A 25,503-nucleotide genomic window follows, 5' to 3' on the forward strand; every position below is an offset into this window, starting at 1 on the left:
CCCCCCTATATCCCCCATAGCCCCCTCATATCCCCATATATCCCCCATAGACCCCCCATACCCCCCATATATCCCCTATAGACCCCCCCATAGACCCCCCATATCCCCCCCATATCCCCCATATCCCCCCTATATCCCCCATAGACCCCCCATATCCTCCCTATATCCCCCATAGACCCCCCATATCCTCCCTATATCCCCCATAGACCCCCCATATCCACCCTATATCCCCCATAGACCCCCCATAACCACCCCATATCCCCCATAGACCCCCCATATCCCCCCTATATCCCCCATAGACCCCCCATATCCCCCCCATATCCCCCATATTCCCCCTATATCCCCCATAGACCCCCCATATCCCCCCTATATCCCCCATAGACCCCCCATATCCTCCCTATATCCCCCATAACCCCCTATATCCCCCTATATCCCCCATAGACCCCCCATATCCACCCTATATCCCCCATAGACCCCCCATAACCACCCCATATCCCCCATAGACCCCCCATATCCCCCCTATATCCCCCATAGACCCCCCATATCCCCCCCATATCCCCCATATCCCCCCTATATCCCCCATAGACCCCCCATATCCCCCCTATATCCCCCATAGACCCCCCATATCCTCCCTATATCCCCCATAACCCCCTATATCCCCCTATATCCCCCATAGACCCCCCATATCCCCCCTATATCCCCCATAGACCCCCCATATCCCCCTATATCCCCCATAGACCCCCCATATCCACCCTATATCCCCCATAGACCCCCCATAACCAACCCATATCCCCCCTTATCCCACCCATAACTCCCCATATCCCCCATATCCCCCCTATATCCCCCATAGACCCCCCTATATCCCCCATAGACCCCCCTTATCCCCCCTATATCCCCCATAGATCCCCCTTATCCCCCCTATATCCCCCATAGACCCCTCTTATCCCCCCTATATCCCCCATAGACCCCCCTTATCCCCCCTATATCCCCCATAGACCCCCCATATCCCCCCTATATCCCCCATAAACCCACCTATATCCCCCTATATCCCCCATAGACCCCCCATATTCCCCCCTATATCCCCCATAGACCCCCCATATCCCTCCTATATCCCCCATAGACCCCCCATAGCCCCCCTATATCCCCTATAGCCCCCCTATATCCCCCATAGACCCCCCTATATCCCCCTATATCCCCTATATCCCCCATAGACCCCCTATATCCCGCTATATCCCCCATATATCCCCATAGACCCACCCATAACCTCGTATATCCCCCCTATATCCCCCCCATATCCCCCATAGACCCCCTATATTCCCCTATATCCCCCATAGACCCCCCTTATCCCCCCTATATCCCCCATAGACCCCCCATATCCCCCCTATATCCCCCATAGCCCCCCCTATATCCCCCATAGCCCCCCTATATCCCCCTATATTCCCCATAGACCGCCCATATCCCCCATATATCCCCTATAGCCCCCCCTATATCCCCCATAGACCCCCCATGTCCCCCCTATATCCCCCACAGCCCCCCTATATCCCCCTATATTCCCCATAGACCCCCATATCCCCCCTATATCCCCATAGACCCCCCATAGCCCCCCTATATCCCCGTATATCCCCCTATATCCCCCATATCCCCCCATATATCCCCCATAGACCCCCCCATAACCCCGTATATTCCCCCTATATCCTCCATATCCTCCCCATATCCCCCTATATCCCCCATAGACCCCCCATATCCCCCATATATCCCCCATAGCCCCCCTATATCCCCCTATATCCCCCCTATATCCCCCATAGCCCCCCTATATCCCCCCTATATCCCCCTATATCCCCCATAGATCCCCCATATCCCCCCTATATCCCCCCTATATCCCTCCCATATCCCCCTATATCCCCTATATCCCCCCCATAGCCCCCCTATATCCCCCTATATCCCCCCTATATCCCCCTATATCCCCCATAGCCCCCCTATATCCCCCTATATCCCCCATAGCCCCCATATATCCCCCTATATCCCCCTATATCCCCCTATATCCCCCCTATATCCCCCATAGCCCCCCCATAAGCCCCCCATCTTTAACCCCCCCCCCCCTTATTTCCAGGCCTGCTGGACGAGCTCCCATTACCTTTATTACCCGGGGCTCCATCGACTTTCATTCCCACCCCCCCCCCTTATATCTCCTTATTGGGGGGGGGTCCCTTCCCTCGCCCCCCCCCCATGGAAGCTTTGCCCCCCCCCCTCCCCTCAACTCAATTGGCCGCCGCCATCGCAGCCGCCACCCGGCAGGACGAGGATGGGGACACGTAAGTGGGACCCCCCCCATTTCATTAGACCCCCCCCCCATTTAATTAGACCCCCCCCCCTTTAATTAGAACCCCCCCATTTAATTAGACCCTCCCCTATTTAATTAGACCCCCCCCCCTTTAATGGGACCCCCCCCATTAATTAGACCCCCCCCTATTTAATTAGACCCCCCCCCTATTTAATTAGACACCCCCCCTTTAATTATACCCCCCCTTCCCTTTTATTAGACCCCCCCATTTAATTAGACCCCCCCCTATTTAATGAGACCTCCTCCCTTTAATGGGACACCCCCCCTTTAATGGGACCCCCCCATTAATTAGACCCCCCCCTATTTAATTAGACCCCCCCCTATTTAATTAGACACCCCCCCTTTAATTATACCCCCCCTTCCCTTTTATTAGACCCCCCCATTTAATTAGACCCCCCCCTATTTAATTAGAGCCCCCCCCTTCAATGGGACCCCCCCATTAATGAGACCCCCCCCATTTCATTAGACCCCCCCCTTTAATGAGAACCCCCCCATTAATTAGAAACCCCCCCTCCCTTTAATTAGACCCCCCCCTATTTAATTAGACCCCCCCCTTCAATGGGACCCCCCCATTTTACTAGACCCCCCCCTTTAATTAGACCCCCCCCCAATTTAATGAGACCCCCCCCATTTAATTAGACCCCCCCATTTAATTAGACCCTCCCCTATTTAATTAGTCCCCCCCACTTAATTAGACCCTCCCATTAATGAGACCCCCCCCCAATTTAATGAGACCCCCCCCCTTTAATGGGACACCCCCTATTTAATTAGACCCCCCCCTTTAATGGGACACCCCCCCCTTTAATGGGACCCCCCCCATTTAATTAGACCCCCCCTTTAATTAGGCCCCCCCCTATTTAATTAGACCCCCCCCTTTAATGGGACCCCCCCTATTTAATTAGACCCCCCCTTTTTAATGAGACCCCCCCCATTTAATTAGACCCCCCCCTTTAATGAGAACCCCCCCATTAATTAGACCCCCCCCTCCCTTTAATTAGACCTCCCCCTATTTAATTAGACCCCCCCCCTTCAATGGGACCCCCCCCATTAATTAGACCCCCCCCCTTTAATGGGACCCCCCCCATTTCATTAGACCCCCCCCCATTTAATTAGACCCCCCCCTTTAATGGGACCCCCCCATTTAATTAGACCCCCCCCTATTTAATTAGACCCCCCCTCCCTTTAATGAGACCCCCCCCTATTTAATTAGACCCCCCCTTTAATGAGACCCCGCCCCATTTAATGAGACCCCCCCCTTTAATGAGACCTCCCCCCTTTAATGAGGCCCCCCCCTATTTAATTAGACCCCCCCCTATTTAATTAGACCCTCCCCTTTAATTAGACCCCCCCCAATAATGAGACATCCCCTCCCTTTAATTAGACCCCCCCCCCTTTAATGGGACACCCCCTATTTAATTAGTCCCCCCCATTTAATTAGACTCCCCCCCTTTAATGAGACCCCCCCTATTTAATTAGACCCCCCCCATTAATTAGACCCCCCCTGTAATGAGACACCCCCCCACCCCATTAACATCCCCCATTGACCCCACATTGATCCCATTAAAACCCCATTGACCCCATATTGACCCCATTAAACCCCCCACTGACCCCATATTGACCCCATTAAAACCCCACTGACCCCATATTGACCCCATTAACTTCCTCCGTTATGGGTCCCCATAGAGACCCCATAGAGACCCCATTAACATCCCCCATAGACCCCATAGAGACCCCATTAAATCCCCCATAGACTCCATAGAGACCCCATTAAATCCCCCATTAACCCCATTTAAACCCCACTGACCCCATTAAAACCCCATAGACCACATACAGACCCCATTAAAACCCCCATATCCCCTCTATATCTCCCATAACCCCCTTATATACCCCCATATCCCCCTTATCCCCCCCATATTCCCCCTATATCCCCCATAACCCCCCCATATCCCCTATATCCCCCCTATATCCCTCATAGACCCCTATATCCCCCTTATATCCCCCCATATCCCCTCTATATCCCTCATGTCCCCCCATAACCCCCCTATATCCCCCATATCCCCCCATATCCCCCCATATCCCTCATGTCCCCCCATAGACCCCACATATCCCCCTTATATCCCCCCCATATCCCCCTATATCCCCCCTATATCCCCCTTATCTCCCCCATATCCCCCCATATCCCCCCTATATCCCCCATAACCCCCCCATATTCCCCATATATGCCCCATATCCCCCTTTTCCCCCCCTATATCCCCCATATCCCCCTTATCCCCCCTTTATCTCTCCCTTATCCCCCATAGACCCCTATATCCCCCTTATATCCCCCTATATCCCCCTATATCCCCCCTATATCCCCCATATCCCCCCTATATCCCCCTTATCTCCCCCATATCCCCCATAACCCCCCCATATTCCCCCTATATCCCCCCCAAATCCCCCATAACCCTCTATATCCCCCCTGTATCCCCCCATATCCCCTCTATATCCCTCATATCCCCCCATAGACCCCCCCATATCCCCCATAACCCCCCCATATTCCCCATAGACCCCCCATATCCCCTTATATCCCCCTTATATCACCCCATATCCCCTCTATATCCCCCATAACCCCCCATATTCCCCCCATATCCCTCCTATATCCCCCATATCCCCCATATTCTCCCCATATCCCCCCTATAATCCCCCATAGACCCCTATATTCCCCAATATCCCCCTATATCCCCCCCATTTCCCCCTTATCTCCCCTATAATCCCCCTATATCCCCCATATCCCCCCATATCCCCCTATATTCCCCCTATATCCCCCATAGACCCCTATATCCCCCTTATATCCCCCTATATCCTCCCTATATCCTCCCTATATCCCCCATAGACCCCCTGTATCCCCTTATATCCCCCCCATATCCTCCTATATCCCCCCAAATCCCCCATAACCATCTATATCCCCCCTATATCCCCCCATATCCCCTCTATATCCCCCATAACCCCCCATATCCCCCCCGTATCCTTCTTATCCCCCCTATATCCCCCCCATATCCCCCCATTTCCCCCTTATCTCCCTTATAACCCCCCTATATCCCCCCATAGACTCCACATATCCCCCCTATATCCCCCATAACCCTCTATATCCCCCCTATATCCCCCTTATCTCCCTCATATCCCCCCATAGACCCCCCCATATCCCCCATAACCCCCCCATATTCCCCATATACCCCCCATATCCCCCCTATATTTCCCCATATCCCCCCATATCCCCCATAGACCCCCCATATCCCCCATATCCCCCCCATATCCCCCTTATATCCCCCCCATATCCCCCTATATCCCCCCTATATCCCCCTTATCTCCCCCATATCCCCCCATATTCCCCCTATATCCCCCATAATCCCCCCATATTCCCCATATATGCCCCATATCCCCCTTTTCCCCCCCTATGTCCCCCATATCCCCCTTATCCCCCCTTCATCCCCCCCTTATCCCCCATAGACCCCTATATCCCCCTTATATCCCCCTATATCCCCCATAGACCCCTATATCCCCCCATATCCCCCTATATCCCCCCCATATCCCCCCTATATCCCCCTTATCTCCCCCATATCCCCCATAAGCCCCCCATATTCCCCCTATATCCCCCCCAAATCCCCCATAACCCTCTATACCCCCCCATATCCCCCCATATCCCCTCTATATCCCCCATATCCCCCCATAGACCCCCCCATATCCCCCATAACCCCCCCGTATTCCCCATAGACACCCCATATCCCCTTATATCCCCCTTATATCACCCCTTATATCCCCCCATATCCCCCTATACCCCCCCCAAATCCCCCATAACCCTCTATATCCCCCCTGTATCCCCCCATATCCCCTCTATATCCCTCATATCCCCCCATAGACCCCCCCATATCCCCCATAACCCCCCCATATTCCCCATAGACCCCCCATATCCCCTTATATCCCCCCCATATCCCCCCTATATCCCCCATAACCCCCCCATATTCCCCATATATGCCCCATATCCCCCTTTTCCCCCCCTATATCCCCCATATTCCCCTTATCCCCCCTTTATCCCCCCCTTATCCCCCATAGACCCCTATATCCCCCTTATATCCCCCTTATATCCCCCTATATCCCCCATAGACCCCTATATCCCCCCATATCCCGCTATATCCCCCCTATATCCCCCATATCCCCCCTATATCCCCCTTATCTCCCCCATATCCCCCATAACCCCCCCATATCCCCCTATATCCCCCCAAATCCCCCATAACCCTCTATATTCCCCCTATATCCCCCCATATCCCCTCTATATCCCTCATATCCTCCCATAGACCCTCCCATATCCCCCATAACCCCCCCATATTCCCCATAGACTCCCCATATCCCCTTATATCCCCCTTATATCCCCCTTATATCCCCTCTATATCCTCCATAACCCCCCATATCCCCCCATATCCCCCCCATATCCCCCCCATATCCCCTTATCTCCCCTATAACCCCTCCATATCCCCCCTATATCCCCCATATCCCCCCATATCCCCCTATATCCCCCCATAGACCCCACATATCCCCCTTATATCCCCCCCATATCCCCCTTATATCCCACCCATATCCCCCTATATCCCCCCTATATCCCCCTTATCTCCCCCATATCCCCCCATATCCCCCCTATATCCCCCCATATCCCCCTTATATCCCCCCCATATCCCCCCCATATCCCCCTTATATCCCCCCCATATCCCCCTATATCCCCCCTATATCCCCCTTATCTCCCCCATATCCCCCCATATCCCCCCTATATCCCCCATACCCCCCTCATATTCCCCATATATGCCCCATATCCCCCTTTTCCCCCCCCTATATCCCCCATATCCCCCTTATCCCCCCTTTATCTCTCCCTTATCCCCCATAGACCCCTATATCCCCCTTATATCCCCCGTAGACCCCTATATCCCCCCATATCCCCCTATATCCCCCCTATATCCCCCATATCCCCCCTATATCCCCCTTATCTCCCCCCCATATCCCCCTATATCCCCCCCAAATTCCCCATAACCATCTATATTCCCCCTATATCCCCCCATATCCCCTCTATATCCCTCATATTCCCCCATAGACCCCCCCATAAGCCCCCATATTCCCCATAGACCCCCCATATCCCCTTATATCCCCTATATCCCCCCATGTCCCCCTATATCCCCCCCATATCCCCCCATAACCCCTTATCTCCCCTATAACCCCTCCATATCCCCCCTATATCCCCCATATCCCCCTATATCCCCCCATATCCCCCTATATCCCCCCATATCCCCCTATATCCCCCCTATATCCCCCATATCCCCCCTATATCTCCCTTATCTCCCCCATATCCCCCATAACCCCCCCATATTCCCCCTATATCCCCCCCAAATCCCCCATAACCCTCTATATCCCCCCTATATCCCCCCATATCCCCTCTATATCCCTCATATCCCCCCATAGACCCCCCCATATCCCCCATAACCCCCCCATATTCCCCATATACCCCCCATATCCCTCCTATATCCCCCCATATCCCCCCATATCCCCCATAGACCCCCCATATCCCCTTATATCCCCCTTATATCACCCCATATCCCCTCTATATCCCCCATAACCCCCCATATCCCCCCCATATCCCTCCTATATCCCCCATATCCCCCATATCCTCCCCATATCCCCCCTATAATCCCCCATAGACCCCTATATTCCCCCATATCCCCCTATATCTCCCCTATATCCCCCATAGACCCCTTATATCCCCCTTATATCCCCCCCATATCCCCCTATATCCCCCCCAAATTCCCCATAACCATCTATATTCCCCCTATATCCCCCCATATTCCCTCTATATCCCTCATATCCCCCCATAGACCCCCCCATAACCCCCCATATTCCCCATAGACCCCCATATCCCCTTATATCCCCCTTATATCCCCTCTATATCCCCCATAACCCCCTATATCCCCCTTGTCTTCCCCATATCCCCCATATCCCCCCATATCCCCTCTATATCCCCCATATCCCCCCATAGACCCCCCATATCCCCCATAACCCCCCCATATTCCCCATATCCCCCTTATCCCCCCATATCTCCCCTATATCCCCCATAACCCTCCCATATCCCCCATATCCCCCCTATATCCCCCTTATCTCCCCCATATTCCCCATAGACGCCCCATATCCCCCTTATGTCCCCCTTATATCCCCCCCATATCCCCCCATATCCACCTATATCCCCCCCAAATCCCCCATAACCCTCTATATCCCCCCTATATCCCCCCATATCCCCTCTATATCCCTCATATCCCCCCATAGACCCCCCATATCCCCCATAACCCCCCATATTCCCCATAGACCCCCCATATCCCCTTATATCCCCCTTATATTCCCCCCATATCCCCCTATATCCCCCATAGAACCCCCATATCCCCCTATATCCCCCAATATCCCCCACAACCCCCTATATCCCCCTTATCTTCCCCATATCCCCCCATATCCCCTCTATATCCCTCATATCCCCCCATAGACCCCCCATATCCCCCATAACCCCCCCATATTCCCCGTATACCCCCCATATCCCCCCTATAATCCCCCATAGACCCCTATATTCCCCCATATCCCCCTATATCTCCCCTATATCCCCCATAGACCCCTTATATCCCCCTTATATCCCCCCCCATATCCTCCCATATCCCCCCCATATCCCCCATAACCCCCCCCATATTCCCCATATATGCCCCATATCCCCCTTTTCCCCCCCTATGTCCCCCATATCCACCTTATCCCCCCTTTATCTCTCCCTTATCCCCCATAGACCCCTATATCCCCCTATATCCCCCCTATATCCCCCATATCCCCCTATATCCTCCCTATATCCCCCATAGGCCCCCTATATCCCCCTTATATCCCCCCCATATCCCCCCATTTCCCCTTATCTCCCTTATAACCCCCCTATATCCCCCCATGGACTCCACATATCCCCCCTATATCCCCCATAACCCTCTATATCCCCCCTATATCCCCCTTATCTCCCCCATATCCCCCATAACCCCCCCATATTCCCCCTATATCCCCCCCAAATCCCCCATAACCATCTATATCCCCCCTATATCCCCCCATATCCCCTCTATATCCCTCATATCTCCCCATAACCCCTCCATATCCCTCTTATCCCCCCTATATCCCACCCATATCCCCCCATAACCCCTTATATCCCCCATATACCCCCCATATCCCCTCCATAACCCCCATAGACCCCCCATATCCCCCATATCCCCTTTATATCCCCCATATCCCCCATATCCTCCCCATATCCCCCCATATCCCCCATATCCCCCCCATATTCCCCATATACCCCCCATATCCCCCATATACCCCCCATATCCCCCCATATCCCCCTATAATCCCCCATAGACCCCCCTCATTCCCCCTCCCTGTCGCTTCCAATGTTCCCCCTCCCTCCGTCCGTCGCTCCCCCCCCTGTCCCCCCCCCCCCCCCCACGGGGGAATCCCCCTCTCCTTGGCGGGAACTCCCCACCCCTCGGCCCCGCCCCTATTGGCTGCTTCCTCGTGACGTCACCGCGGAGGCCACGCCCCCTTACGGGAATTTCTCCGCAGTGGGCGGGGCTTCGGCGTGACCGGGAGTAACCCCGGGCGTCCCCATTCATCTTATTGTCCCCATTCATCTTATTGTCCCCATTCATCCCATTGTCCCCATTCATCCTATTGTCCCCATTCATCTTATTGTCCCCATTCATCCCATTGTCCCCATTCATCCCATTGTCCCCATTCATCCTATTGTCCCCATTCATCTTATTGTCCCCATTCATCCCATTGTCCCCATTCATCCCATTGTCCCCATTTATCTTATTGTCCCCATTCATCTTATTGTCCCCATTCATCCCATTGTCCCCATTCATCCTATTGTCCCCATTCATCCCATTGTCCCCATTCATCTTATTGTCCCCATTCATCTTATCGTCCCCATTCATCCCACTGTCCCCATTCATCCCATTGTCCCCATTCATCTTATCGTCCCCATTCATCCCATTGTCCCCATTCATACTATTGTCTCCATTCATACTATTGTCCCCATTGACTCCAATGTCCCCATTCATCCTATTGTCCCCATGGACCCCATTGATACTATGGTCCCCCATGGACCCCAATACCCCCATAGACCCCAATGTCCCCATGGACCCCATTGACCCCCAGTGTCCCCATTGAGCCCAGTATCCCCATTGATCCTATTGTCCCCATTGACCCCAATGATCCTATTGTCCCCTATGTCCCCATTGATCCTATTGTCCCCATTGATCCCAATGATCCTATTGTCCCCTATGTCCCCATTGATCCTATTGTTCCCATTGACCCCATTGTCGCCATTGACCCCATTGACCCCAGTGTCCCCATTGAGCCCAGTATCCCCATTCATCCTATTGTCCCCATTGACCCCATTGGTCCTATTGTCCCCTATGTCCCCATTGATCCTATTGTTCCCATTGACCCCAATGTCCCTATTGACCCCATTGACCCCAATACCCCCATAGACCCCAATGTCCCCATGGACCCCATTGACCCCCAGTGTCCCCATTGAGCCCAGTATCCCCATTCATCCTATTGTCCCCATTGACCCCAATGATCCTATTGTCCCCTATGTCCCCATTGATCCTATTGTCCCCATTGACCCCATTGATCCTATTGTCCCCTATGTCCCCATTGATCCTATTGTTCCCATTGACCCCATTGTCGCCATTGACCCCATTGACCCCAGTGTCCCCATGGACCCCATTGTCTCCCATTGACCCCTATGTCCCCATTGACCCCAATATCCCCATTGATCCTATTGTTCCTATTGACCCCAGTGTCCCCAATGTCCCTATTGACACCATTGACCCCAATGTCCCCATTGATCCTATTGACCCCATTGACCCCAATGTCCCCATTGACCCCAATGTCCCCATTGATCCCATTGTCCCCATTCATACTATTGTCCCCATTGACCCCATGGACCCCAATGTCCCCATTGATCTTATAGTTCCCATTAACCCCAATGTCCCTATTGACCCCATTGTCCCCCCATAACCCCATTCCCCCCCAATGCCCCCTGACCCCTATGACCCTCCGTGACCTCTTGTGACCTCATGTCACCTCATGACCCCATGACCCCATGTGACCCCATGACCTCATGTGACCTCATGACCCCCCATTTCCCCCCTGACCCCCATGTGACCCCCCATGTGACCCCATGACCCCAAGTAACCCCATGACCACTAGTGACCTCATGTGACCCTGTGACCTCATGTGACCCCGTGTGACCCCATGACCTCATGTGACCTCATGACCCCTGGTGACCTTGTGTGACCCCATGACCTCTGTGACCCCACGTGACCCCATGCCCACATGTGACCTCACGCCCCCTTGTGAACCCGTGACCCCCCATAACCCCATGACCCCATGTGACCCCGTGACCCCTTGTGACCCCCAGTGACCCCCCAGTGACCCCATGACCCCTTGTGACCCCATGTCACCCCCCTGACCCCTTGACCCCTTGTGACCCCATATGACCCCGTGACCCCATGTGACCCCGTGACCCCATGACCCCTTGTGACCCCATGTGACCCCACTGACCCCATGACCCCTTGTGACCCCCGGTGACCCCCTTGACCCCATGACCCCCTGGTGACCCCATGACCCTGTGACCCCATGTGACCACCCTGACCCCATGACCCCATGTGACCCCCAGTGACACCCCGGTGACCCCCTGACCCCTTGTGACCCCCTGACCCCTTGTGACCCCATGACCCCATGTGATCCCCCTGACCCCTTGTGAACCCCGTGACCCCATGTGACCCCATGACCCCTTGTGACCCCATGTGACCCCATGACCCCACGTGACCCCACGTGACCCCATGACCCCATGTGACCCCCTGACCCCTTGTGACCCCTTGTGACCCCATATGACCCCGTGACCCCATGTGACCCCACTGACCCCATGACCCCTTATGACCCCCGGTGACCCCCCGGTGACCCCATGACCTCCTGTGACCCCATGACCCCCCGTGACCCCATGTGACCCCCCTGACCCCATGATCCCATGTGACACCATGTGACCCCATGTGACCCCCTGACCCCTTGTGACCCCCTGACCCCATGTGACCCCCTGACCCCCCAGTGACGCCATGACCCTGTGTGACCCCGTGTGACCCCATGACCCCTTGTGAACCCCGTGACCCCATGTGACCTTGTGACCCCATATGACCCCATGACCCCCTTGTGACCCCATGACCCCATGTAACCTCGTGACCCCATGTGACCCCATGTGACCACCCTGACCCCTTGTGACCCCATGTGACCCCACTGACCCCATGACCCCTTGTGACCCCATGACCCCATGTGACACCATGTGATCCCATGACCCCTTGTAACCCCATGTGACCACCCTGACCCCATGACCCCCTGGTGACCCCATGACCCCTTGTGACCCCTTGTGACCCCGTGACCCCATGTGACCCCATGTGACCCCAAGTGACCCCATGACCCCGTGTGACCCGTCAGCGCTCTGCACATCGCTGTGGCTCACGGTTCGGTTCCTGTGACCCGGCTCCTCCTCGCTCTGTTCATAAAGGGACGGTGCAACATCGACGTCTACAACAGGATGAGACAGGTACAAACAGGGACACATAGGGACACATAGAAACTATATGGACACATAGACCCCATAGAACCCCATAGGGACACATAGGGACACATAGAACCTATAGGGACACATAGAACCCCATAGGGACACATAGACCCCATAGGGACACATAGGGACCCATAGGGACACATAGGGACACATAGGGACCCCATAGACCCCATAGGGACACATAGAAGACCCATATCCCCCCATATCCCCCATATCCCCTATATCCCCCCTAACCCCATATATCCCCCCATATCCCCCATAACCCCATATAACCCCATACCCCCCCCTATATTGCAGACCCCCCTGCACCTGGCCGTCATTACGGGTCACCCCGTCCTTGTCCGCCTCCTACTGACTCACGGCTCCTGCCCTTCCGTCCCCATAAATCCCCCCATATCCCCCCATAGGGACCCCATAGACCCCATAGGGACCCCATACACCCCATAGGGACCCCATAGACCCCATAGGGACCCCATAGACCCCATGGAGACCCATAGAGACCCATATATCCCCCCTAACCCCATATATCCCCCCATATATCCCCCCATAGGGACACATAGACCCCATAGAGACCCCATAGACCCCATTGGGACACATAGGGACCCCATAGAGACCCCATAGGGACACATAGGGACCCCATAGACCCCATAGACCCCATAGGGACCTATACAGACCCCATAGACACCATAGGGACCCCATAGACCCCATAGGGACCCATAGAGACCCCATAGACCCCATAGGGACACATAGAGACCCATAGAGACCCATAGGGACCCATAGGGACACATAGGGACCCATAGACACCATAGGGACCCCATAGACCCCATAGGGACACATAGAGACCCCATAGGGACACATAGACCCCATAGGGACACATAGAGACCCCATAGGGACCCCATAGGGACACATAGGGACACATAGGGACCCCATAGACCCCATAGGGACACTATAGACCCCATAGGGACCCCATAGGGACCCATAGAGACCCCATAGACCCCATAGGGACACATAGGGACCCCATAGACCCCATAGAGACCCATAGGGACCCATAGAGACCAATAGGGACCCATAGAGACCCATAGAGACCCATAGGGACCCATACATCCCCCCTAACCCCCTATATCCTATTGCAGACCCCCCTTCACCTGGCCGTCATTACGGGTCACCCCGTCCTGGTCCGCCTCCTGCTGACTCACGGCTCCTGCCCTTCCGTCCCCATATATCCCCCCATATCCCCCCCTAACCCCATATCCCCCCTAACCCCATATATCCCCCCATATATCCCCCCATATCTCCCCATAGGGACACATAGGGACCCATAGAGACCCATAGGGACACATACAGACCCATATATCCCCCCTAACCCCATATATACCCCCATATCCCCGCTAACCCCATATATCCCCCCATATATCCCCCCATAGGGACACATAGACCCCATAGGGACCCCATAGGGAGACATAGGGACCCATATATCCCCCCTAACCCCATATATCCCCCCATATATCCCCCCATATTCCCCCTAACCCCATATCCCCGCCTAACCCCATATTGCCCATATACCCCCCCATAACCCCATAACCCCATATACCCCATAACCCCATAACCCCATAACCCTATATAACCCCATAACCCCATATAACCCCATAACCCCATATCCCCCACATACCCCCCCATAACCCCATATCCCCCATATACCCCATAACCCCATAACCCCATAACCCCATAACCCCATATAACCCCATATAACCCCATAACCCCATATCCCCCATATAACCCTATAACCCCATAACCCCATAACCCCATATAACCCCATATAACCCCATATAACCCCATATCCCCCCATATAACCCCATATAACCCCATATAACCCCATAACCCCATATCCCCCCATATCCCCCCATATCCCCCCATATAACCCCATATAACCCCATATAACCCCATATAACCCCATATAACCCCATACCCCCTCTATTGCAGACCCCCCTCCACCTGGCCGTCATTACGGGTCACCCGGTCCTGGTCCGCCTCCTATTGACTCACGGCTCCTGCCCTTCCGTCCCCATATATCCCCCCATATCCCCATATATCCCCCCATATCCCCATATATCCCCCCATATCCCCCCATAGGGACACATAGGGGTACATTGACCCCATAGGAACACGTAGGGACACATAGGGACCCCATAGACCCCATAGGGACACATAGGGACACATAGGGGCACATAGAGACCCATAGAGACCCATAGAGACCCATAGAGACCCCATTGGGACACATAGGGACCCCATAGAGACCCCATAGGGACACATAGGGACACATAGGGACACATAGGGACCCCATAGACCCCATAGGGACCCATAGGGACACATAGAGACCCATAGAGACCCATAGGGACCCATAGAGACCCATAGGTACCCATAGAGAACCATAGGGACCCCATAGAGACCCATAGAGACCCATAGGAGACCCATAGAGACCCATAGAGACCCATAGAGACCCATAGGGACCCATAGAGACCCATAGAGACCCATAGGGACCCATAGAGACCCATAGGGACCCATAGAGACCCATAGGGACCCATAGAGACCCATAGAGACCTATAGAGACCCATAGAGACTCATAGAGCCCCATAGAGACCCATAGGGACCCCATCGGGACCCATAGAGACCCATAGAGACCCATAGGGACCCATAGAGACCCATAGGTACCCATAGAGACCCATAGAGACCCCATAGAGACCCATAGAGACCCATAGAGACCCATAGAGACCCATAGGGACCCATAGAGACCCATAGGGACCCATAGAGACCCATAGAGACCCATAGGTACCCATAGAGACCCATAGGGACCCCATAGAGACCCATAGAGACCCATAGAGACCCCCATATCCCCCCATATAACCCCTATATCCTATTGCAGACCCCCCTTCACCTGGCCGTCATTACGGGTCACCCGGTCCTTGTCCGGCTCCTATTGACTCACGGTTCCTGCCCTTCCGTCCCCATATATCCCCCCATATCCCCCTATAGGGACACATAGACCCCATAGGGACCCCATAGACCCCATAGGGACATATAGGGACACATAGGGACCCATAGAGACCCATAGGGACCCATAGGGACCCATAGAGACACATAGGAACCCATAGAGACCCATAGGGACCCATAGAGACCCCATAGGGACCCCATAGACCACATAGGGACACATAGGGACACATAGGGACCCCATAGGGACACAAAGACCCCATAGGGACCCCATAGACCCCATAGAGACCCATAGGGACCCATAGAGACCCATAGGGACCCATAGAGACCCCTATATCCCCCCATATCCCCCTATATCCCCCTATATCCCCCCATATCACCCCATACCCCCCCTATATTTCAGACCCCCCTGCACCTGGCCGTCATTACGGGTCACCCCATCCTGGTCCGCCTCCTATTGACCCCATAGGGACACATACAGACCCCATAGACCCCATAGAGACCCAAAGAGACCCAAAGAGACCCAAAGAGACCCATAGAGACCCATATATCCCCCCTAACCCCATATATCCCCACATATATCCCCCCATAGGGACACATACAGACCCCATAGACCCCATAGGGACACATAGGGACACATAGACCCCATAGGGACCCATAGACACATAGGGACCCCATAGACCCCATAGGGACACATAGAGACCCATATATCCCCCCTAACCCCATATATCCCCCCATATCCCCCCTAACCCCATATATCCCCCCATATATCCCCCCATAGGGACACATAGACCCCATAGGGACCCCATAGGGACACATAGGGACCCATATATCCCCCCTAACCCCATATATCCCCCCATATATCCCCCCATATTCCCCCTAACCCCATATCCCCGCCTAACCCCATATTGCCCATATACCCCCCCATAACCCCATAACCCCATATCCCCCATATACCCCATAACCCCATAACCCCATAACCCCATAACCCCATATAACCCCATAACCCCATAACCCCATATAACCCCATAACCCCATATAACCCCATAACCCCATAACCCCATATAACCCCATATAACCCCATATAACCCTATATCCCCCCATATAACCCCATATAACCCCATATCCCCCTATATCCCCCTATATCACCCCATATATCTATTGCAGACCCCCCTTCACCTGGCCGTCATTACGGGTCACCCGGTCCTTGTCCGCCTCCTATTGACACACGGCTCCTGCCCTTCCGTCCCCATATATCCCCCCATATCCCCCTATAGGGACACATAGACCCCATAGGGACCCCATAGAGACCCATAGGGACACATAGGGACCCACAGAGACCCATAAAGACCCCTATATCCCCCCATAGGGACACATACAGACCCCATAGACCCCATAGGCTCCATAGACCCCATAGGGACACATACAGACCCCATAGACCCCATAGGGACCCAGATACTCCATAGAGACCCATAGGGACCCATAGGGACACATAGAGACCCCATAGACCCCATAGGGACACATAGACCCCATAGGAACCCATAGGGACACATAGGGACCCCATAGACCCCATAGACCCCATAGGGACACATACAGACCCCATAGACCCCATAGAGACCCATAGAGACCCCATAGACCCCATAGGGACACATAGGGACCCATAGGGACACATAGAGACCCCCATATCCCCCATATCCCACCCCATAACCCCATACCCACCCCATATATCCCCTCTATTGCAGACCCCCCTTCACCTGGCCGTCATTACGGGTCACCCGGTCCTTGTCCGGCTCCTATTGACTCACGGTTCCTGCCCTTCCGTCCCCATATATCCCCCCATATCCCCCCATAGGGACACATAGACCCCATAGGGACCCCATAGACCCCATAGGGACATATAGGGACACATAGGGACCCATAGGGACCCTATAGACCCCATAGAGACATATAGGGACCCATAGAGACCCATAGAGACCCCATAGGGACACATAGAGACCCATAGGGACACATAGAGACCCATAGGGACACATAGAGACCCCATAGGGACCCCATAGGGACACATAGGGACACATAGGGACCCCATAGACCCCATAGGGACCCTATAGACCCCATAGGGACCCCATAGACCCCATAGGTCTATCTAGGACCCATAGAGACCCCATAGAGACACATAGGGACACATAGGGACACATAGGGACCTATAGAGACCCATAGAGACCCATAGGGACCCATAGAGACCCATATATCCTCCCTAACCCCATATATCCCCCCATAGGGACACATAGGGACCCATAGGGACACATAGAAGACCCATATTCCCCCATATCCCCCCATATCCCCCCATACACCCCCATATATCCCCCCATATCCCCCCCATATCCCCCCATATCCCCCCATATCCCCCCATACACCCCCATATCCCCCCATATCCCCCCCATATCCCCCCATATCCCCCCATATCCCCCCATATCCCCCCATACACAGCATATCCCCCCATATCCCCCCCATATCCCCCTATATCCCCCCATACCCCCCCCATATCCCCTATGTCCCCCCTAACCCCATATCCCCCCATATATCCCCCCATATCCCCCCATAGGGACACATAGACCCCATAGGGACCCCATAGGGACCCATAGAGACCCATAGAGACCCATAGGGACCCATAGAGACCCCTATATCCCCCTATATCCCCCCATAACTTCATACCCCCTATATCTATTGCAGACCCCCCTTCACCTGGCCGTCATTACGGGTCACCCGGTCCTTGTCCGCCTCCTACTGACACACGGTTCCTGCCCTTCCGTCCCCGACCGCTTGGGGCGCTGTGCTGCACATCTGGCCTGTCAGGGGGGGGCGGGGCGAGCAGAGTGTCTGAAGGAGCTGCTGAGGGGGGGGGCGGCGAAAGGCATCATGGGAGCCAGGGACTATGAGGGTGAGTGGGGGGTTATGGGTTATATGGGGTTATATGGGGTTATATGGGGTTATATGGGGTTATATGGGGTTATATGGGGTTATATGGGGTTATATGGGGTTATATGGGATATATGGGGTTATATGGGGTTATATGGGGTTATATGGGTTATATGGGGTTATATGGGGTTATATGGGGTTATATGGGGTTATATGGGGTTATATGGGGTTATATGGGGTTATATGGGATATATGGGGTTATATGGGGTTATATGGGGTTATATGGGGTTATATGGGGTTATATGGGGTTATATGGGGTTATATGGGGTTATATGGGGTTATATGGGTTATATGGGGTTATATGGGGTTATATGGGGTTATATGGGGTTATATGGGGTTATATGGGGTTATATGGGGTTATATGGGGGATATGGGGTTATATGGGGGTATATGGGGTTATATGGGGTTATATGGGGTTATATGGGGTTATATGGGGTTATATGGGTTATATGGGGTTATGGGGTTATATGGGGTTATATGGGGTTATATGGGTTATATGGGGTTATATGGGGTTATATGGGGGTATATGGGGTTATGGGGTTATATGGGGTTATATGGGGTTATATGGGGTTATATGGGATATATGGGGTTATATGGGTTATATGGGGTTATATGGGGTTATATGGGGTTATATGGGGTTATATGGGGTTATATGGGATATATGGGGTTATATGGGTTATATGGGGTTATATGGGGTTATATGGGGTTATATGGGGTTATATGGGGGGATATGGGGTTATATGGGTTATATGGGGTTATATGGGGTTATATGGGTTATATGGGGTTATATGGGTTATATGGGGTTATATGGGGTTATATGGGGGTTATATGGGATATATGGGGTTATATGGGTTATATGGGGTTATATGGGGTTATATGGGGTTATCTGGGGTTATATGGGGTTATATGGGGGGATATGGGGTTATATGGGTTATATGGGGTTATATGGGGTTATATGGGTTATATGGGGTTATATGGGTTATATGGGGTTATATGGGGTTATATGGGTTATATGGGGTTATATGGGGTTATATGGGGTTATATGGGGTTATATGGGTTATATGGGGTTATATGGGGTTATATGGGGTTATATGGGGTTATGGGGTTATATGGGGTTATATGGGGTTATATGGGGTTATATGGGGTTATATGGGGTTATATGGGTTATATGGGGTTATATGGGGTTATATGGGGTTATATGGGGTTATATGGGGGGATATGGGGTTATATGGGTTATATGGGGTTATATGGGGTTATATGGGTTATATGGGGTTATATGGGTTATATGGGGTTATATGGGGTTATATGGGGTTATATGGGATATATGGGGTTATATGGGTTATATGGGGTTATATGGGGTTATATGGGGTTATATGGGGTTATATGGGGTTATATGGGGGGATATGGGGTTATATGGGTTATATGGGGTTATATGGGGTTATATGGGTTATATGGGGTTATATGGGTTATATGGGGTTATATGGGGTTATATGGGTTATATGGGGTTATATGGGGTTATATGGGGTTATATGGGGTTATATGGGTTATATGGGGTTATATGGGGTTATATGGGGTTATATGGGGTTATGGGGTTATATGGGGTTATATGGGGTTATATGGGGTTATATGGGGTTATATGGGTTATATGGGGTTATATGGGGTTATATGGGGTTATATGGGGTTATATGGGGTTATATGGGGTTATATGGGGTTATATGGGGTTATATGGGTTATATGGGGTTATATGGGGTTATATGGGGTTATATGGGGTTATATGGGGTTATATGGGGTTATATGGGGTTATATGGGGTTATATGGGGTTATATGGGTTATATGGGGTTATATGGGGTTATATGGGGTTATATGGGGTTATATGGGGTTATATGGGGTTATATGGGGTTATATGGGGTTATATGGGGTTATATGGGTTATATGGGGTTATATGGGGTTATATGGGGTTATATGGGGTTATATGGGGTTATATGGGGGTATATGGGGTTATGGGGTTATATGGGGTTATATGGGTTATATGGGGTTATATGGGGTTATATGGGGTTATATGGGGTTATGGGGTTATATGGGGTTATATGGGGTTATATGGGTTATACGGGTTATATGGGGTTATATGGGGTTATATGGGTTATATGGGGTTATATGGGGATATATGGGGTTATATGGGGTTATATGGGGTTATATGGGGGTATATGGGGTTATATGGGGGTATAAGGGGTTATATGGGGTTATATGGGGTTATATGGGTTATATGGGGTTATATGGGGTTATATGGGGTTATATGGGGTTATATGGGGTTATATGGGGTTATATGGGGTTATGGGGTAATGGGGTTATGGGGTGGGTTATGGGGTTATGGGGTTATGGGGTGAGTTATGGGGTTATGGGGTTATGGGGTGGGTTATGGGTTATATGGGGTTATGGGGTTATGGGGTGGGTTATGGGTTATATGGGGTTATGGGGTTATGGGGTGAGTTATGGGGTTATGGGGTTATGGGGTGGGTTATGGGTTATATGGGGTTATGGGGTTATGGGGTGGGTTATGGGTTATATGGGGTTATGGGGTTATGGGGTGAGTTATGGGGTTATGGGGTTATGGGGTGGGTTATGGGTTATATGGGGTTATGGGGTTATGGGGTGGGTTATGGGTTATATGGGGTTATGGGGTTATGGGGTGAGTTATGGGGTTATGGGGTTATGGGGTGGGTTATGGGTTATATGGGGTTATGGGGTTATGGGGTGGGTTATGGGTTATATGGGGTTATGGGGTTATGGGGTGAGTTATGGGGTTATGGGGTTATGGGGTGGGTTATGGGTTATATGGGGTTATGGGGTTATGGGGTGGGTTATGGGTTATATGGGGTTATGGGGTTATGGGGTGAGTTATGGGGTTATGGGGTTATGGGGTGGGTTATGGGTTATATGGGGTTATGGGGTTATGGGGTGGGTTATGGGTTATATGGGGTTATGGGGTTATGGGGTGAGTTATGGGGTTATGGGGTTATGGGGTGGGTTATGGGTTATATGGGGTTATGGGGTTATGGGGTGAGTTATGGGGTTATGGGGGTTATGGGGTTATGGGGTTATGGGGTGGAGTTATGGGGTTATGGGGTTATGGGGTGGGTTATGGGTTATATGGGGTTATGGGGTTATGGGGTGGGTTATGGGGTTATATGGGGTTATGGGGTTATGGGGTGGGTTATGGGTTATATGGGGTTATGGGGTGGGTTATGGGATATATGGGGTTATGGGGTTATGGGGTGGGTTATGGGTTATATGGGGTTATGGGGTTATGGGGTGGGTTATGGGATATATGGGGTTATGGGGTTATGGGGTGGGTTATGGGGTTATTAGGTTATGGGGTTATGGGGTGGGTTATGGTGTTATAGGGTGGGTTATGGGGTTATAGGGTGGGTTATGGGGTTAATGGGGGGTTATGGGGTTATGGGATTATGGGGTTATGGGGTTATGGGGTGGTTTATGGGGTGGTTTATGGGGTTATAGGGGGTTATGGGGTTATGGGGTGGTTTATGGGGTGGGTTATGGGGTTATGGGGTGGTTTATGGGGTGGCTTATGGGGTGGTTTATGGGGTTATAGGGTTAATGGGGGGTTATAGGGTTATGGGGTTATAGGGGGGTTATAGGGTTAATGGGGTGTTATGGGGTTAATGGGTGGCTATGGGGTAATGGGGGGCTATGGGGTCAGGGGGGGTAAGGGGGTTTATGGGGTTATGGGGTTATGGGGTGATTTATGGGGTTATAGGGTTATGGGGTGGGTTATAGGGTTATGGGGTTATGGGGTGGTTTATGGGATTATGGGGTTATGGGGTTATGGGGTTATCTATGGGGTTATGGGGTTATCTATGGGGTTATGGGGATATGGGGTTATGGGGTTATGGGGTTATATGGGGTTATATGGGGTTATATGGGGGGATATGGGGTTATATGGGGTTATATGGGGTATATGGGGTTATATGGGTTATATGGGGTTATATGGGTTATATGGGGTTATATGGGGTTATATGGGGTTATATGGGTTATATGGGGTTATATGGGGTTATATGGGGTTATATGGGGTTATATGGGGTTATATGGGGTTATATGGGGTTATATGGGGTTATATGGGGTTATGGGGTTATATGGGGTTATATGGGGTTATATGGGGGTTATATGGGGTTATATGGGGGTATATGGGGTTATATGGGGTTATATGGGGTTATATGGGGTTATATGGGGTTATATGGGGTTATATGGGGTTTATGGGGTTATATGGGGTTATATGGGGGTATATGGGGTTATATGGGGTTATATGGGGGTATATGGGGTTATATGGGGTTATATGGGGTTATATGGGATATATGGGGTTATATGGGGTTATATGGGATATATGGGGTTATATGGGGTTATATGGGGTTATATGGGGTTATGGGTTATATGGGGGTATATGGGGTTATATGGGGTTATATGGGGTTATGGGTTATATGGGGGTATGGGGGGATTTATGGGGTCGGGGGGGGGATATGGGGTGGGTTATGGGGTTATGGGGGGGATATGGGATGGGAGGGTTATGGGGTGAGGGGGGTGGATATGGGGGGTTATGGGGTTATGGGGTGGGTTATGGGGTTATAGGGTTATATGGGGTTATATGGGGTTATGGGGTTATGGGGTGGCTTATGGGGTGGGTTATAGGGTTATATGGGGTTATGGGTTTATGGGGATATGGGGTTTATGGGGTTTATGGGGTCAGGGGGTATTTATGGGGTTATGGGGGGGTTATGGGGTGATGGGGGGTTATGGGGTGAGTTATGGGGTGGGTTATGGGGTGGGTTATGGGGTTATATGGGATAACTTACGGGGTTATGGGTTATGGGGTGTTATATGGGATGACTTGTGGGGTTATGGGGTTATATGGGGTTATATGGGATGACTTATGGGGTATGGGGTTATGGGTTATGGGGTGTTATATGGGATGACTTATGGGGTTATGGGTTATGGGTTATGGGGTGTTATATGGGATGACTTATGGGGTTATGGGGTTATAGGGGTTTATGGGGTCAGGGGGGACAGAGGGGATATGGGGGTATGGGGTTATGGGGTGGTTTATGGGGTGGGTTATGGGGTTATGGGGTAATTTATGGGGTGGTTTATGGGGTGGTTTATGGGATTATGGTGGATAAGGGGGGGTTATGGGGTTAATGGGGGGTTTATGGGGTCAATGGGGTGTTATGGGATATATAGGGTTGTTATGGGGTTAATGGGTTGTTATGGGGTTAATGGGGTAATGGGTTTATGGGGTAAGGGGGAGTTATGGGGTGAGGGGGGTATATGGGGTTAATGGGGGGGCTATGGGGTAATGGGGGGTTATGGGGTCAGGGGGTGTAAGGTTGTTTATGGGGTTAATGGGGGCTTATGGGGTCGGGGGGGGGGGTTATGGGGTGGGGGGTTATGGGGTTATGGGGTTATGGGGTTATCTATGGTGTTATGGGGTTATAGGGTTATGGGGTTATTTATGGTGTTATGGAGTTATGGGGTGATTTATGGGGTGGTTTATGGGGTTATGGGGTGATGGGGGGGTTATATGGGGTTATATGGGGTTATGTGGGGTTATATGGGGTTATATGGGGATATATGGGGTTATATGGGGTATATGGGGTTATATGGGAGGATATGGGGTTATATGGGGTTATATGGGGTTATATGGGGGGTATATGGGGTTATATGGTGTTATATGGGGTTATATGGGTTATATGGGGTTATATGGGGTTATATGGGGGGATATGGGGTTATGGGGTGTTATATGGGGTTATATGGGGTTATGGAGTGGGTTATGGTGTTATGGGGGTATGGGGGTATGGGGTTATGGGGTGGTTTATGGGGTTATGGGGGTATGGGGGTATGGGGTTATGGGGTGGTTTATGGGGTTATGGGGTTATCTATGGGGTTATGGGGTTATGGGGTGAGGGGGTTATAGGGTAAGGGAGGGTTATGGGGTAATGGGTGGTATGGGGTTAATGGGGGGTTAATGGGGGATTATTGGGATATATAGGTTTGTTATGGGGTTAATGTGGTGTTATGGGATATATAGGTTTGCTATGGGGTTAATGGGGTGTTATGAGGTTAATAGGGTGTTATAGGATATATAGGTTGTTATGGGGTCAATGTGGTGTTATAGGATATATAGGGTTGTTATGGGGTTATGGGGTGGTTTATGGGGTTATGGGGTGGTTTATGGGGTTATGGGGTTGTTATGGGGTCTATAGGGTTGTTATGGGGTCTATAGGGTTGTTATGGGGTCTATAGGGTGGTTATGGGGTTGTTATGGGGTCTATAGGGCTGACCCCGCTCCATGTGGCCGTTGGCTCCGGGTGCCGCGAGATGACGGAGCTGCTGCTCAAACATGGAGCCGACGTGGATGCGCCGGTAATGAGGGGGCGGGGCATGGAAATGAGGGGGCGGGGCATGCAAATGAGGGGCGGAATATGCA

General features: G+C 52.2%; 1 protein-coding gene across 1 annotated transcript in view; it reads left to right on the forward strand.

Annotated features, from left to right (window-relative positions):
* The first annotated feature begins 2,115 nt into the window (after positions 1 to 2,115).
* The window catches only part of LOC146751945 (B-cell lymphoma 3 protein-like), a 38,863-nt gene continuing 15,475 nt past the window's right edge, over positions 2,116 to 25,503 (forward strand). Inside the window, exons 1-4 of the mRNA XM_085533376.1 lie at positions 2,116 to 2,312; positions 12,920 to 13,028; positions 18,762 to 18,969; positions 25,351 to 25,439. Coding sequence (XP_085389502.1) covers positions 2,227 to 2,312; positions 12,920 to 13,028; positions 18,762 to 18,969; positions 25,351 to 25,439 — 492 coding nt within the window. The 5' untranslated portion in view covers positions 2,116 to 2,226. The remainder of the gene's footprint in view (positions 2,313 to 12,919; positions 13,029 to 18,761; positions 18,970 to 25,350; positions 25,440 to 25,503) is intronic.

The sequence above is a fragment of the Coturnix japonica genome, unplaced genomic scaffold (genome assembly GCF_054131305.1).
Source record: "Coturnix japonica strain WE unplaced genomic scaffold, WE-NBRP24 Scf060, whole genome shotgun sequence".
NCBI lineage: Eukaryota > Metazoa > Chordata > Aves > Galliformes > Phasianidae > Coturnix > Coturnix japonica.